Source organism: Dreissena polymorpha, chromosome 9 (assembly GCF_020536995.1).
Source record: "Dreissena polymorpha isolate Duluth1 chromosome 9, UMN_Dpol_1.0, whole genome shotgun sequence".
Taxonomy (NCBI): Eukaryota; Metazoa; Mollusca; class Bivalvia; order Myida; family Dreissenidae; genus Dreissena; species Dreissena polymorpha.
Genome location: NC_068363.1, coordinates 41382349 through 41400348, shown reverse-complemented (window position 1 = coordinate 41400348; position 18000 = coordinate 41382349). Strand labels below are relative to the sequence as shown.

Genomic DNA, 18000 nt, shown 5'->3' with positions numbered 1-18000 from the left:
AAAAATGCGAAAAAAAGGAAAAAAAAATTTTTGTGTTTTTTAACCGTTTCATTAAAAAAAAATGGGGGGAGGGTGAGGTGGGGGGGTATAGTGTGAGGGTTTGGTGGTAATTTGTGAGATGATCTTAAAAAAAAAAAAAAAAATAGGGGGGGGATTCGGGTGGGGGGAGGGGGGGTGGGGGGTTCTTGGGTGCGATGGTTGGACGGTGTTTTTTAACCGTTTAAAAAAAAAATTGGGGAGGGGGTGGGGTGGGGTGGGGGGGGTATAGTGTGAGAGTGTGGTGGTCATTTGTGAGATGATCCTAAAAAAAAAAAAAAAAAAAAAAAAAAATTGGGGGGGGGGGGATGGGGGGGGGGGGGGCACAGGCGATGGTTTGGGTGGAGTCTATAGTGGTATGTCAGGTAAGAGTAGTTTTGTCAAAGTATCAATCAAATCTAATCATAAATAAAGAAGTTATGGCAATTTTAGAGAAATTTAATAATTTGACCTTGAGAGTCAAGGTCATTCAAAGGTCAAGGTAAAATTCAACTTGCCAGGTACAGTAACCTCATGATAGCATGAAAGTATTTGAAGTTTGAAAGCAATAGCCTTGATACTTAAGAAGTAAAGTGGATCGAAACACAAAATTTAACCATATATTCAAAGTTACTAAGTCAAAAAAGGGCCATAATTCCGTAAAAATGACATCCAGAGTTATGCAACTTGTCCTTTTACTGTACCCTTATGATAGTTTGCGAGTGTTTCAAGTATGAAAGCAATATCTATGATACTTTAGGGGTAAAGTGGACCAAAACACAAAACTTAACCAAACTTTCAATTTTCTAAGTATAAAGGGCCCATAATTCCGTCCAAATGCCAGTCAGAGTTACATAACTTTGCCTGCACAGTCCGCTTACGGTAGTTAGTAAGTGTTGCAAGTATGAAAGCAATAGCTTTGATACTTTGGGATAAAGTGGACCTAAACACAAAACTTTACCAAAATTTTCAATTTTCTAAGTATAAAAACGGCACATAATTCTGTCAAAATGCACGCCAGAGTTATCTAACTTTGCCTGCCCAGTCCCCTCATGATAGTAAGTAAGTGTACCAAGTTTGAATGCAATAGCATTGATACTTTCTGAAAAAAGTGGACCTAAACGCAAAACTTAGCCAAAATTTTCAATTTTCTAAGTATAAAAAGGGCACATAATTCAGTCAAAATGCACGCCAGAGTTATCTAACTTTGCCTGCCCAGTCCCCTCATGATAGTTAGTAAGTGTACCAAGTTTGAATGCAATAGCATTGATACTTTCTGAGAAAAATGGACCTAAACGCAAAACTTAACCGGACGCCGACGCCGACGCCAAGGTGATGACAATAGCTCATAATTTAAAAAAAAAAAATAGATGAGCTAAAAAATGACAAAAAATCTGTTTTAACGTAAAAAATTGATATTCTGTTTAAACAAGCACAACTTAGTCAGTCTTCTTCAAATGCCGGCAGTGTTGAAAGACTGGTTAGTTTGCTCAACCTGCTATACGCACCACACAGAAACAGGCATGGGGAAGCTACACTTGAGTCCCTGATAAGACTATGTCTGCACACAGAGAGACTTGGTGAAGAGGAGGTCACCAGAATAAATTGACAAATTCGCAGAAAAGCCAAGAAATGTTGAACTTTGAACATGAACAAAACATGTTGATGAAAAAAAAGAGTTGGAATAATGTTTTTCTCTCTATATATGATGAATTATAGTATTAAAACGTGATTTTGTACTGTAACTTGCTAAGCATTGAAATTTCCCCTTTTTCCCCTTTTACGCATGAATTTTCCCTCCCTCAGGGGACCCGACCCCTTTCCCCCAAAACTGAAAAATAACACTGTATATAATTTCTTGAAAGGGTAATTATACTTGTTTAAGATTGCATCTGTAACGCTTCATAATTTTCAGGTTTTTAAATCGTCAAAAGACACATATTTTGGATATTTTAGAGCATGGTAAATGTTCGGTATCACTGTTTCCTCGTAAATATCATAAATAAACAAAATCTTGCAAATCTGAAACAACTTTTTTCAATGTTTTCAAATTATTAAAACATGACAAGTTCCCTTTAATTTAAGTTTGATATAGGTGTGTGGGCTGTTAATAAAGTATAATTTAAGACATCAGAATTATTGACTACAAATACCACATAGTTTAACTGTCACTACACATGTATAATAAATGATCATACCTGTATTCCATTCACTTTGACCTCTGTCATCACACATCTGGTTTCCGTGGCAACTGCATATCACAATCAATGCCTGGAAAGAAACAGAAATGCAGCTAACATATAAACATCTGCTTACTCCAAAGAAAGTTAATTTACCAGGTTACAGATAAATAAGTAACATAACATAGTATTGTATTACATGTACATATAAACCAGATAACAAAAAAAAACTATTTGTTCTTGTAATTTATTATTGTGTGTTTGCATAGAATTTAAGAGTAATTATAAACAATTTGTTTACCAGTTACGCTATGAAATCCAAATGATTCATTCAAATGTCATTAAACTACATGTAAGAGTAAGACCAAAACTATAGCTGTGTCTTTATTGTACAGCTCTTAATACACAATCAAAGTATTCTCAATTTCTGACATTATTGTAAAATACATGTACATATGAAAGAAAGTACAGTTGCTTTAACTTTTTCGATATAACAATAGTTTTAGAAATTTCACAAACCTCATGAGTATCAATACTTAGGTGGTATTGAATAGAAAATCCAAACACAAATGCAGCATACCAGAACAGTTTGACACCGTTGATATGTTTACCAACCCAACAATCCACAAGCATGAACAAATATCTCCTTATTCAATAGTATTTTATTAATGGTATCACATTTCAAACTGTGACCATTATAAATTAGAACTAAGCGCCCTTTGTCATTCATTAAACACTAATGTTTACTCGACCTAACATACTTCAAATGCACCTCCTACTGGTGAGCAGACTAGTTAAAAATTAGATACCATACAACATGTCACATCTTCATCTTATAGGCTATTGTCATTACCATCAACATTTATCCACTGCAAGTATAGATATGAGCCGCATTCTGAGAAAACTGGGCATAATGCATGTCCGTTAAGTGTCATCCCAGATTAGCCGGTGCAGTCCGCACAGGCTAATCAGGGACGACACTTTCCGCTTTTATGGTATTTTTAGTTTCAAGGAAGTTCCTCCTTACAAAAAATCAAGTTTAAGAGGAAAGTGTATTCCCTGATTAGACTGTGCGGACTGCACAGGCTAATCTGGGATGACACTTTACGCACATGCATTTAGCCCAGTGTTCTCAGAACAAGGCTCATATGTTTGGTATCCTCCTGCTTAAGTAGCTAAAACAAGTAATTAAGCCTTATTGCCATGGGCATGAGATCTAGTCGTATTTATACTAACGACGTAAATTGTTTTTATTTACATAAATGCATACCTAAAAGGTTTGAGGTTTGTTTGACTTCTCCGAGTCACTTTTTTGAAATTACACGTTAAATGTTAACAAACAACATTATTTGAAAAAGTGCTTTATGTTCATTCCGAATTCAATTTTTATTTTTGTAAATGTAAAATAGAAGCTAAGCCTTACGTGAAAATTTAACGAGCAAATCAGTTCAGAAAATAAGTAATGGTACATGTACTTGACTTGCAAAAATTGGTACTTGAATGATTTGTCACTGTTTCAGAATGGTCTGGACGTAATACATGTATGGTAATTTAGGTAAATACAAATTGACTCTTATACAGATAATGAGGTGTTGACCTGAGCTGTCAATTAAAATCCCACATATTTAACAAAAGTACTTTCAACCATTATAATTTTCACTGAAAAAGAATCAAAGCATTTTTAAACAGTATGGTATTTCAGTTAAAAATGTTGATCAATCCACACAAAGGTACAAGGTAACTTATCAAAAAATGATATGAAATCTACTTGAAAGGTTATAGATTATTCAAAATTATTATGGGGGGGGGGGGGGGTCCACATGTACATTTATTGAAACCATGTTTCAATTTTGAGAGCAATATATGTAATAATCCAGTAATGCATACAACTTATGGGGTGTAGATTAAACAAGTGGGCATATTTATTTAAGAAGACTACAATGACAATTGAAAAATTCATGTTGTATTCAAAGGTCTGTAACATATACCAAGAAATCTTCCAAAAAAAAAAACACCTTAAATATTGTTTTTTCTTGTTTCTTGTTTTCTTATACAAGATAAAACTTTCAAAACAAAGTCATATAAAAAACCAACATACATTTTACCAAGGTAAATGTGTTATTGATTTGTTTAAATACCTTCAATTACATCCACGACTTTTTCAACTCCAATGGATCAGTTATCTTTAATATCCCCTGTTGTCAATAGTGATGAGCAGTTAATTGTAGAATGAGAACAAGGAATAGCAAATATTATGATGAACACTCTGTACGCAAAACAAACACAATTACTTTGACTAACATTTTCTAAAAGAAATGATAACTGATCATATCTCAATAATCACAGTGTAATAAGGCGCAAAAAGCCAAAACCTCCAATGATAAAATATTGACATTTCCACAAAAGCGCTATTGTGCTGATAACAGTAGATGTTGAACAAACCTACAGTAGGCTATTCTAATGACATAGTTAGATATTTTACTTAAACCAGAGGTCTCAGGAGATGAGTCGTATGTAAAGAAACAATATAATGCAGGAGGCTTTTAACCCTTTACCATTTAGATACGTATTCTGACGTGTTTGTGAGTCCCTAATACATTAAATAAAATACCTTTCTTACTAGATTTTTTTTATTAGTTTTAACGCTTCATTTCCAACTCTTAGATACAGATTAGCAGCAAACAGCATAAAACCTGAACAGACTGCCAGTTACGTGCAGGCTGTCCTGGTTTTATGCTGGTTGCACAAAGCCATTTTTACTATGCATCTTATGGGGGAAAGGGTTAAAAAAACTTGAAAGGGAATGGTCTATGATTAACATAGGTTTTGAATATCTGTTTCAATTTTTAATGATCTTAACTTAAAGCCTCATAAATTTGGTTCATAGTAGTGAACAAGTTATTTATCTTTATAACTGACATGTAAATTTGAAATAATAATTTTTTAATGTTGGAAGAGTAAGCCTGTCCGGACAACAAGAGGGCCAAGATGGCCCTAGTTCACTCACCTGAGAGGAGTCTTTCATTCAATCTTTACCAAATGTCAAACTTGAGCTAGATATTGTCCAGACAAACATCCTGGTCAAGTTTCATCATTATTTCATCTGCCAGTCATTATCAAGGTACCTATTAAGTTTCATGATCCTAGGCATAAGCCTTCTTGAGTTATCATCCGGAAACCATTTTTCTAAGTTGAGTCACCGTGACCTTGACAGCCATTGTGTGAATACGTTTTTTGGCACTGTGACCTTGACCTTCGACCTAGTGACCTGATAATCAATAGGGGTCATCTGCTAGTCATGACCAATAAACCTATGAAGTTTCATGAACCTAGGCCTAAGCAGTCTTGAGTTTTCATCCAGAAACCATTTTACTATTTCAGGTCACAGTGACCTTGACCTTAGACCTAGAGACCTGAAAATCAATAGGGGTCATCTGCGCGTCATGATCATTGTACCCATGAAGTTTCATGATCCTAGGCATAAGCGTTCTTGAGTTATCATCCAGAAACCATTTTACTATTTCAGGTCACCGTGACCTTGACCTTTGACCTAGTGACCTGAAAATCAATAGGGGTCATCTTCGAGTCATGATAAATGTACCTATGCAACCCATGCGAAAGACGTCGGACCTCAGACATTTCCGATAAAATTTGCTGAGGTCCGGTATCTTTACCGAAACTGGCGGTCCTCCTGTCCGAAACGAAAAAAAACAATAAGCAAAACTTTGTTTTGGTTGGAAATGAAAATGAAAAATCGAAAATGTCAAAAATACTGACTGTTATGAATTAATCTACTTTGATAGAAGGTTTGACGATGAAATAAAAAGATTTGTTACAAACCAGTCGAACTTGCTATCTTTACTTGTGACGTAAAAAACTTGTAGTGCTATTCTTTGAACAGGTCAAATACTGCGCGTTGTTTTGTGACGTAAGCGACACAACAAATTTTTGATTGGTTGAAATGAATTTTACTGGTTTCAATCCTTGTGATGATCGTAAAGCCAAAGCCGGGAACCATACGACCTTTGCTTGTTCCGTGTCAACATTGAAAGCGAAAATCAGCACTTCAACCGATGCGAATATGTTTTTTTTTTATCAGGTGATTTTGTTTCATATTGTATTTGTTTTACGTTTTTGCAATACCTTTTATTTGTGTAAAGTCTTAATCTATCAATTTCTGAGCCTGATTATTATTATTTAACTAAACACTAAAAGTAGCTGTAAAGTGTCACTGTCAGACTCAAAATGTCATTTTCATTGCTACGTTATTTTGACGGGGCTAAGTCTGGTGAAAAAAGAAAAAGCCTGGTGAGTATTGACGAAAGAGCAGAGGAAAATAAAAAGAGATGGAAGGCTTATGAAGTAGAAAAACGTGACGAAAGAGGATTTCAAGAGGTTTGGAAAAAAGGACAGGCCATGGCTTCAATTTAATGATGTATTTTGAATTGTAAAACGTTGTGAACTAAATAATGATACAAATAAACTCTATTAAAGGTATTCTCTGGTATTTGGTTAAAGAAGAACAAGGTCCGGTAAAATCTGGTGAGCTCCTGTGAATTTTCAAAGTTATAGGACCTCATGTTTTGTAAGATTTTTTTGTCTTTCGCATGGGTTGCTATGAAGTTTCATGATCCTAGGCAAAAGCGTTCATGAGTTATCATCTGGAAACCATTTTACTATTTTGGGTCACCGTGACCTTGACCTAGTGACCTGAAATCAATAGGGGTCATCTACAAGTCATGATCAATGTACCTATGAAGTTTCATGATCTTAGGCATAAGCGTTCTTGAGTTATCATCCGGAACCATTTTACTATTTCGGGTCATCGTGACCTTGACCTTTGACCTAGTGACCTGAAAATCATTAGGGGTCATCTAAGAGTTATGATCAATGTACCTATTATGAAGTTAAATGATCCTAGGCCTAAGCAGTCTTGAGTTATCATCTGGAAACGATTTTACTATTTCTGGTCATCGTGACCTTGACCTTAGACCCAGTGACCTGAAAATCAATAGGGGTCATCTGTGAGTCATGATCAATGTACCTATGAAGTTTCATGATCCTTGGCATAAGTGCTCTTGAGATATCATCTGGAAACCATCTGGTGGACAGACCGACATGAGCAAAACAATATACCCCCTCTTCTTCGAAATGGGGGGGGGGGGGGGGGGTGCATAATGAGAAAACTGCCCCCCTCCCAGCAGCCATGTTATTCAACTGACCAGAACCATTTTTGAACTCATATCTCGTATCAAGGAAACAAATGTTCTGAGCAAATTTCATGAAAATTGGGCCAAAAATGTGACTTTTACTGTGTTCACATGTTTTCCCTATATACATATAGAGAAAAATGCCCCGCCCACTGGCAGCCATGTTCAGTGCTCACTCTGGCCTTCAGAAAATAATAGCCATATTTTTTTTCCTTAAAAAAATAATAGCCAAAACATATGCGGACTTTTCCGCAAAACGGTACTGAAGGCAAAAAGAAAGAAAAAACCATGAATCTCATTTTATCTATGTTTTATTAAATGTATATCTATTGATTTAAGTTATAATATATATATATACTCAAAAACAAGCATAATATCAGTGTGTCATTTTCTTATAAAATATTATCATGGCTTTACAATAAAGAATACAATCAATGTTGTGGGTGTGACTTAACAAACCAGATCTCAGCTACAGTTACATACACATAAGAATTAAGGGCAGAGGCCCCAACCCACCCAGAGCACTAATTATACTATTTTTTATAGTTTTTCCAATTGCAATTTTTGGTGAATACTCGAAATATTATAAACCACACCTTCCGTATCACCGCATGTGTATTCGTCATTCTATTTTTGCTGTTATGAACTTCGAAAATAAATCATAATGGACGAAAAAAATACAGTATCCGAAAACGGTAATCCGAAAAATTGTACGCGTTTTGCACATGAAATATGCATAATATAAAATATTAATATGCATAATCTAAAATGTGCATATCGTTCGACTACTTTATCTCTTAATACGACGTTTGCCATCGGCCGCAATATTGTAGGCAGAGGCCAATATCAATTGTAAATGATTTATTCCAAAAATAACACTTTCGCAATGCCGATCATGTTTACATCAATTAACGTCACAGCGCGTGAGTTAAAATACACCACCTTAGTGTAATTCCAAACACGTGTTTCGTTAAAATTAGCTGACCATGGCATATGCCGGGTCCCTTTGAATTGGGAAAACCAGGTTACCTGGTTAAAAATTGGAATCATTATGTTTAAGCAGACGACAAACAGCGGTAATTACGGGGATAATTAGTTGATGGCGATTAAATAATTATTTCATCAAGCAATGTTCAACATAATCTAATTGCAGAAAAAACGGCGTGCAAAACAAAACCAGCCAACAATATTAGCGGCGATTTTCAATAATGACGATTAAATAATAATTGGCAAAAAATTAACAAAGATCTAACAGTTACCGATAATTGGTAAAGCACAGGGAGATTAAAGACTTTTTTTCCGAAATATATCACTGCTGTCGGACACTGATTGAGAAAAATGCTCTAGGCCACAATGTCGCAGAAGTTATTGACGCGTGTATGACAATACACAGGGTCGAGTGTGTACACAGGTAATCTCGTTATCGATTTTTCCTGCTTGATGGCCCGATTTGCAGGCGTTTCGCAATCGCCGGACAACATTTAGTGGCAATTTGTTTTTTTATGTAGGCGGATAAAATAATCGCCATTTTTTCTAGACAATTTTAAGAAATAATAGCCAGTTGGATAAAATAATCGCCATTGGCGATAATGTCTGGCAGCAGCGTGAGCACTGCATGTTTTTTCACAGATCCCGACCATTTTCAAACTCGTCTGAGATATCAATTAAACCAATGTTTTGACCAACTTTCATGATGATTGGGCAAAAATGTGACTTCTAGAGTGTTTACAAGGTTTCTCTATAGCCATATAGGGAAAACTGCCACTATATACATATAGAGAAAAATGCCCCGCCCACTGGCCGCCATGTTTTTTCACAGATCTCGACCATTTTCGAACTCGTCAGAGACATCAATTGAACCAATGTTTTGACCATCTTTCATGATGATTGGGCAAAGATTGTGACTTCTAGAGTGTTTACAAGGTTTCTCTATAGCCAAATAAGGAAAACTGCCCCGCCCACTGGCGGCCATCTTTTTCAATGGACCTTACCATTTTTAACTCAACCAACATATCATTAAGACAAACATTGTGACAAAGTTACATGAAGATTGGGCATCAAATGTGACTTCTACAGTGTTTTTCTTTTTTTGGCCTAGTGACCTAGTTTTTGACCCAGCATAACCCATTTTCGAACTCGTTCGAGGTATAATTGGGACAAATGTTCTGACCAAGTTTCATGAGGATCGGACAATAAATGTGGCCTCTAGAGTGTTCACAAGGCAAATGTTGACGACGGACGCACGACGGATGACGGACAAAGGTGACCACAATAGCTCACCATGAGCACGTTGTGCTCAGGTGAGCTAAAAAAACAACTAATTTGTTGACACGTAATTTTTTGGATTTCAAATTTTTGGGGAAGACTGACCATCATTATAATTAAACTTTTATTAAAACATCCAGAGTAATAACAAAGCATAATCTGTGTTGACAGCAAGACTTGAGGTTAATGTGCACTGAAGCATGAAAGTGTTGCCGATAATTGTCGATAAGAGCGATAAAGCGGCACACTTGTGGGTCCCTGCTGGCTAATTGTCATCGATGTTGTTTTGACAATATTGGCAATTCTCAACGCAATTGGTCCCCTAGTAGTAACAATTGAGTTATAAGGTTCCCAAAATACACGTGTGAAAACCGTTATGTCTCTTTCAACTTTAATTGGCACAAATATCTCGGATAACCGACAACAAAAGAAAATGTTGGAATTAACATTCGGAAATGACCAATTTCTGATAAAAAATGTATAAATAACTTGAATTCGTGGTTCAGCGGACCAACGAAATCCAGGAAAATTAATACCACACAAAATTTAATGGTTTTACAGTACTTAATGTTATTTTGAAAAATGGACCAACATGGATGAAAATTTACTTCATACAGGAATTTTTGTTAACAAATTGAATTTAATTCCAAGCAAAAGTTCATAAGCATCTGGATTATCTTAGTTACATGTATACCTTACAGTACCGGGTAAATAAATGGTAAAATGTAATAAATATAAAAAAAAATATATAAAAGAATTGTTTATTGCCATTAATTCATTAAACATTTGACGGGTCAGCACCTTTCCTTTAAAGGTAAAAAAATCAGAATGGTACAGAAAGGCTTTTAACATTTCACTGCCTACATGTATAATTGCATGATAACAGGGTAAACATAAGGCGTGAACGCTTACTTAGATGAAAAGCAACAATCATTTGATTTGATGCCTAAATAAATATTGGACTAAAGCAGATTTATCAGCCTACAATTTATTCTATATGCCATACAATATATATCAATAACTTGATGACCTTACAGTCTATTAAGAATACTTGTCTTAACAGAAGTACTTTAAGATTTGACCATATGCCAACATGGTGAAATACTGTGACATTTTACAGGCCAGACCGACCCATCAGGAGAAGCATTTTACAGTGTGTTAGTTTCATATATTTGGAGAGTTCTGTTTTTTTCGTTATATTTTGTGATACTACGAGGCTTGCTTTAATATAAAGTATAAAATACATCTCTCGTTGCATGATAAGCATGGATGGCCAAGTGGTCTAAGCGATAGACGTTTACTTCAGGGTCAGTTGTTTCGAGAGAGTTGAGGATTTAATCGGCCGCAATATTGTAGGCAGAGGCCACTATCAATTGTAAATGATTTATTCCAAAAATAACACTTTCGCAATGCCGATCATGTTTACATCAATTAACGTCACAGCGCGTGAGTTAAAATACACCACCTTAGTGTAATTCCAAACACGTGTTTCGTTAAAATTAGCTGACCATGGCATATGCCGGGTCCCTTTGAATTGGGAAAACCAGGTTACCTGGTTAAAAATTGGAATCATTATGTTTAAGCAGACGACAAACAGCGGTAATTACGGGGATAATTAGTTGATGGCGATTAAATAATTATTTCATCAAGCAATGTTCAACATAATCTAATTGCAGAAAAAACGGCGTGCAAAACAAAACCAGCCAACAATATTAGCGGCGATTTTCAATAATGACGATTAAATAATAATTGGCAAAAAATTAACAAAGATCTAACAGTTACCGATAATTGGTAAAGCACAGGGAGATTAAAGACTTTTTTTTCCGAAATATATCACTGCTGTCGGACACTGATTGAGAAAAATGCTCTAGGCCACAATGTCGCAGAAGTTATTGACGCGTGTATGACAATACACAGGGTCGAGTGTGTACACAGGTAATCTCGTTATCGATTTTTCCTGCTTGATGGCCCGATTTGCAGGCGTTTCGCAATCGCCGGACAACATTTAGTGGCAATTTGTTTTTTTATGTAGGCGGATAAAATAATCGCCATTTTTTCTAGACAATTTTAAGAAATAATAGCCAGTTGGATAAAATAATCGCCATTGGCGATAATGTCTGGCAGCAGCGTGAGCACTGGGATTACTTTTTTCTTTCTTTATTTTTATGCTTGTTTTTTTTTACTGGACCTTTTTTTATCACATGTTAACATTTATCAATATAAAGCATTTAAAAATGACAAACTTCAATACATGCCTAAATCTGCGAAAAGGCCCCTTTACGCATAAACTCATGCAAATGGTACTATTAAAGCAAGAAATGCCTTTTATTTACTTTGTTATTATTTCGTACGCTTGATCCACCATATTTGAAAACTGCGGTAATGTTACAGACTAAAAGTGTAGCTACAGTACAGGCAACGTGTACTTTGACAAAAACGCGTGTCCGCGGTGTTCAATTTTCCCGATGGGTGACATTTCGCGGGGGGCGGACACGCTACTGACCGCGGTGTTCGGCGAACACCCGAAATCGCCGCGATTGCACGTCATCATTAACTGGAACACCCGTGATCACCGCAATGCCGCGCGGCCATTGATACATGTAATACCTGTCTGCGATGGTCATTCAAGAGTTTTGAATTTACATGTACATGTACAATGTACAAATGAACATAATAAACTTCATGTATGTGCAAATGTATGCGTACTTAAAGTGATATTATGGGCAACTAACAGTATTTACAATATACAATGTAGGTGTGTATCGTAACCGTTGTTTATTTTTTGTGTTTTCGCTCGATATACACTTGCATTTGTTAATGCAGCATCAACATAATTAAACAATATCCCGAAAAGAAAAATAATCCATTTGAATATCAACCGTACTTTCGTTTTGACAACTTACGACAGAAATGAATCGATGTACGATGCGAGTCTAAATGTAGTTTTCATGCAGATTCTTTCATACGACACAATGACACAATTTGGTTTTACGGATAATTTCAGCTTAGAGGGATGGGTGAGTCATGTAACATATCGAAAATAATATATATTTTTTATAAACAACCGGTAACAAGAGGAGTTGTAGATAATTTCAGATACCACATTCATTATAACTTATTGTTTTCACCCGTTTCTTTTCAGCTCAATTCAACAGTAACAAAATGCCCATCACTTTAAATTCGGACAGCACGTAAAGTCGGAAACGTAATTAAAGCGCTTAGATCATCAAGTCTATTAACTGGTATGGTGTTAAGCAATTCAATCCCCGTTTTTTAACAACACATATCGAGTTATAAAGAAAGTGAGTATTAAATAATTTTGCGTCCGCCTGTACTGTCTGAAATAACGTACTGCATCAGTATGCTACGAAATTTAGAAATTGTCAACTGTCGATTGCAACGACTGCAATCGTAAACTGTAGGGTTTTTCTATTCATATACATGTATTTTAACAGATTATATTTTGTGTCTTTGAGGTTTCTTCCATTTCAGCACTGGACTCGTTTGTTGAAATAAAGTTCTTTAAGATCTTTGAAAGAAGTTCAAAATTAGTAAATATAGCATGTATATAGAGAATAATATTCCGGATCATTCTCTTTCATGCGGTATTTTCGTTAGAGTTGTTTTGTTCGTTTGTAACTTTTTGTGCTTCTTCCCGACTTTTTCTGCTGACATTTCCGCTTGTTCTCAATGCTTTGCATGGCGAGTTGTGAACAATATCTGATGTAAGATATTTTATATTGATCTAATCAATATTTACTTTCTAACGTAGCCCATGTCATCCTTCGTTTTCAAGTTAGTTATTATTTATAAAGATTTGTTACCGGTTATAAATTTACATATCAGGTTATGAATATTTGATAACAACTCGTGATATTCGTTCATGTTGAATTAATTGTTTGTTTTTGTTTTTCCTGCGTCTTCCCCTTAGCATATAACATTGCATTATTTAATAGATAGAATCCTGTATATACATGTATGTTCGTAATAACAACAACATTATAAAGTCGGTATTTATTCGAAATGCACAGTGAATATCAAATATATACAGTATTTACATAATTTACATTCAGTAGAAGTATTCACATGTTGTTGTTCAGAAGCGACAGAAAAATGTATACAGTATTTACATAATTTACATTCAGTAGAAGTATTCACATGCTGTTGTTCAGAAGCGACAGAAGCGAAGTGTCGCATGAGGTGTTTATCTCGGGAAGCATGCCGTGCAGGTCCTCCATGTACCCGTTGATGTCGGCAGATGTGCCCGCATCTCTCCTCATTCGTCTCTCCTCTCTACCCTGGCGGCGAAGAAGTTCATTAACCTTAGGCACAACACTGTCACGCCATACATTTTCCGCCAGGGCTTCTGGATAGAACACACCGCATTTTGTTGTCGCCAATATGTTTTAGATTGATATTATGCGCATTTTCGACTGTTGAATTGAGTTGAAAAAGGGAAACTGGTCAAAATATTTAGTTAAAATATGGTAACTGACCAATTATCTACAACTCGTCTTGCTTCCAGTGGTTAATAAAAAAATATAATATTCGATATTTTTCATGACAGTTCAGTCCTCCAAGCCGAAATGATCCGTAAAACAAATTTGTGTCTTTGTGTCGTATGAATGAATCTGCACTAAAATGAAATTTAGGTTCACATCGTACCCCGAATCATAACGAAAGTACAATTGATATTCAAATGATTTTTTGATTTTTCCGGGATATCGTTTTAGAATGTTGATGCTGCATTCATAGATATAAGTTTATGTAAAGTGACAACACCAAAAAATAACCGACGGTTGCGATAGACACCTATAAACATTGCATATATTGTTAGATGCGCATAATATTACGTTAAAGTCTTAAAATATCCTTCGACCATCATGTACATAAAAATAGACTATATTTACTTGTATTCATTATCGCTTTAAAGCGGGTATATACGATTTTTATATGTGTTTAATTGTAATTGTAATACATTGATAAAATATGTTACAATAACACAAAATAGGCAAGAAAAATTACACATTAAAGCCGAATTTCATAAAATGCAGCAAAGAAAATTAGCGCCCAGAGTCGATTGTGAATTTGTGACGTACATATTTTCCTACAATAACCAAAGCATTCGTCTTTGCATTAGGATCGGAGTTAGTGTTCGTGTGTCGTATGAATAGATATCGTTGCAGGAATTCAAATAAACCGTTAAACTAAGTTTAGATTCACATCGTACATGTATGGTTTACATGCTAGCGAATTCGGCTGTACAGCCGTTTTAAATTTCAGAATTAAATATCTGGCTTATTTCGCATTTTTCGACACGTTCTTCTTAACTTTTATTTTAATTTATATTTAAATATATATATAATAAGTTTATTACACATTTTATATAAATTCATAAATATTTGACAACAACGTATATACCCGCTTTAAATGAAAGGGATCAATAATTTACGTTTATATTTAATTATTTTATTTTTAGCGAACACGATGAACACCGCGGTAGATATAATGGGTCCGCGGTGATTCGCGGTGTCCACCTTATTGAAAACGGCCCCCGCGAATATTTGATCTGAACACCCATCGGGGGGGTCGTTTGGTAAGCGAACACCGTAAAATGAACACCGCGACGAGTGGCGTTTGTCAAAGTACACGTTGCCTGTACTGTATTGATTAGGGCGCAGTACACCAATCTTTTGCACATACTGATATTTGATGTAATCTTTAAAATGATAACGATGTCGAACAAATGTCGAATATTTACCTGTTCCAAATTTCAAATTGTCAGCAAAGCAAGCATAGTGTGTTGACACATCCAAGTGTTTGTTTAGGTTGCAGGCAAAGGATAACATCTGCAGGCTGCCGTTCAGGTTAATTTTATGTGTTTTTGAAGTTTATTCATTGATTTCCTTAATTGGTAAGGAATGACGTCTGTTTAGTGATGCACACGGAATCTCTGTGCAGAACTGCTATTGTGATTATGAAAGGTTGCATATGTTATTGACTCCCAGAGCTACCATACGGTTTACTCCTATAAATATGAGGTCGATTTACATCGACCTCATATCGTTTAACGTTATTTTGCAATAGCATCGTTCCGACATGAATTCATGTCGGAAGCTTTAACGGCATCAAATTCATATAACAGCACAGAATAATCATGCAATAAATTATTAAACATAAAATATAAACATTATTTTACTAATTGCATTAGAAAAATGTTTATACAAACTTACAAGTAATGATAGTCCAGACCTTAAAACACTACCACTGTTCAAATTCCATATTGTTGCCATATAGCACTGTGTAAATTGAAAGTTGCATAATGTTACCTCATTGGTCGGTTATAAATACATTGTTTCTCTATATATAGTATTCGATTTAGACGAAAATAATAATTTACGTGGAATGTCATATTAGTTTTCCATTAAAACTTTGATCTTGCCGTGTGTGTTTATGGACGTTATTAATTATGTTATACTTATTTTTGTATTTCATTAAGAATTAGAACGTGTAGCCCTTTTTGTTAACTGTTTTTAGCAAACGATTCGCGGCTAAATAAGACACGGAAAATGGTTAAAGCGACACTTTCATTTAAAGGTTTAATGTGAACAATATTAAATGAAGCCTTTTTTGGTATTAATATATTTTATTGACATGTTAAATTCGATACTTGAAAAGGTGTTTAGTCTTTAAAAAGATGTCGCTGATATTGTTAATTTCAATAACTGTTAATATGCTTAATGTTGTATAAGAAATTGAATAGTTTCACTGAGTTGTATTCCCGCCTAAAATCCGATATCGTAAAACGCGAAACGGTTAAGAATAAGGTCTGAATAAGTTTAGGTATTCAAATCCGAATATCTGCAGCTGTGCCAGCTGGGAAGCCCCGTTTTAGCTTTAACAACCGCAAGCGAAACAACATACTTTTTTAAGTCTTGCACTAAGACTCCATGATCACAAGTATAGGTCCCTGCTGTGGCGTATGACACCATAGTGCTATTTAGTATTGGTCGGCACAGTATCTGATCATAAAGAGATAATTGGTTTGTGCTGAACACAGGGGCAATAAAACCACAGATCTATCGATAAACAAGATTATTGAGATATCTTTTATTGAACACCGCGATAAAAATGCTCAAACCACGGACTCTAGATTACACGGATAAGAAACATGGCAACATTCTCAGAATCATCACTGCTATATGTGTAATCACCTTACAATTCGTCTAAAAATAATTTATATATTTGAGTTGAAGACGATGTACTGTTGTATAAGTCTGAACAAACTATCTGTCTGCCTGTCTAAATCTAAGCCGTCATCGTCCCAGTGAAAAAAAAATATGATTTTGAATAGTTGGACATGATGCCCTGATGTCAAAATACGAAATGCGTAACACCGACCGTGATATTCAAGAATCTTTAATAAATTGATAATTTAAGGTAAATAACATTTCATATAATTATACATAAGTCCCTCGTTGATAATTAACAGCAAACGATGAATGTTTTTGAGACCCATTTTATTTCAAGTATGCATGCAAAGCCGAATAAAATCGAGAGGATCCGCTATATACGCTGTTTCATCATAAAGTTATCACCCTTTATGTGTTATAAACAAGAGCTGAAATCGTTAATTTGTTAAGATTTATTTATAATAAGCTTTATTGATATGTTTCGTGAACAAAATACCACAATATATTCCATCAAAAATATAATAATCATGGCAAAGGAAATTCAATGGCCGGTTTCTAAACAAAAGCATAATCGCCAAGATCGTAGCATCAGTTCAGTGCGTTAGGAACGCGCGCTACTTTCTTCCGCCTTCATTCCTTAATTACTTTCGTTTTTTTAAACAATTTTTTTCTATCGTATACAGAATTCTATTCTCCTAAGCAAGATGTAATTTTTAAAACTGAACTCCAAATATAAACGCTACAAATTGGTATTAAGTACGAACATGTCAACCGTAAATCTAGATTCTAAAACTCCAATACGGTATGATATTTGCAAAAGTTAAAGTTATAACTCGCCGGGCTGTCGAAATCAGAAGAAACACTTAATATATGTTTATATATCTGTTTACTATGGAACGTAAGCTTTCTAATGATATATAATTTGTCAAAATCGGCCTAGAAATGAAACTATAATTCAACAAAGACGTGAGTGGGTACATCAAAATGTATAACCTCGGCGCTTCGCTTTACGCTAATTGTACAAAATCGATAGCCACAACACGGTAAAACGCGCGGTGGTAAAACATAAAACATAAAATGTGTATTTCTTGTGTTTATCTCGCTATAAATCCATTAATAGCAACGGGAGTATACTAA

General features: G+C 35.1%; 1 protein-coding gene across 7 annotated transcripts in view; it reads right to left on the bottom strand.

Moving 5' to 3' along the window:
- LOC127846403 (AKT-interacting protein-like) overlaps window positions 1–18000 on the bottom strand; it is a 48469-nt gene that overhangs the window by 28906 nt on the left and 1563 nt on the right. For 3 of the 7 annotated variants that reach the window (XM_052377627.1, XM_052377620.1, XM_052377624.1), the window contains exon 2: window positions 2214–2286. In XM_052377627.1, coding sequence (XP_052233587.1) covers window positions 2214–2243 — 30 coding nt within the window. In that variant the 5' untranslated portion in view covers window positions 2244–2286. Of the gene's footprint in view, window positions 1–2213; window positions 2287–2714; window positions 2992–4333; window positions 4529–15903; window positions 15985–18000 lie in introns of those variants that run through there. The other 4 variants (XM_052377625.1, XM_052377623.1, XM_052377621.1 and 1 more) reach the window with 4 other exon arrangements.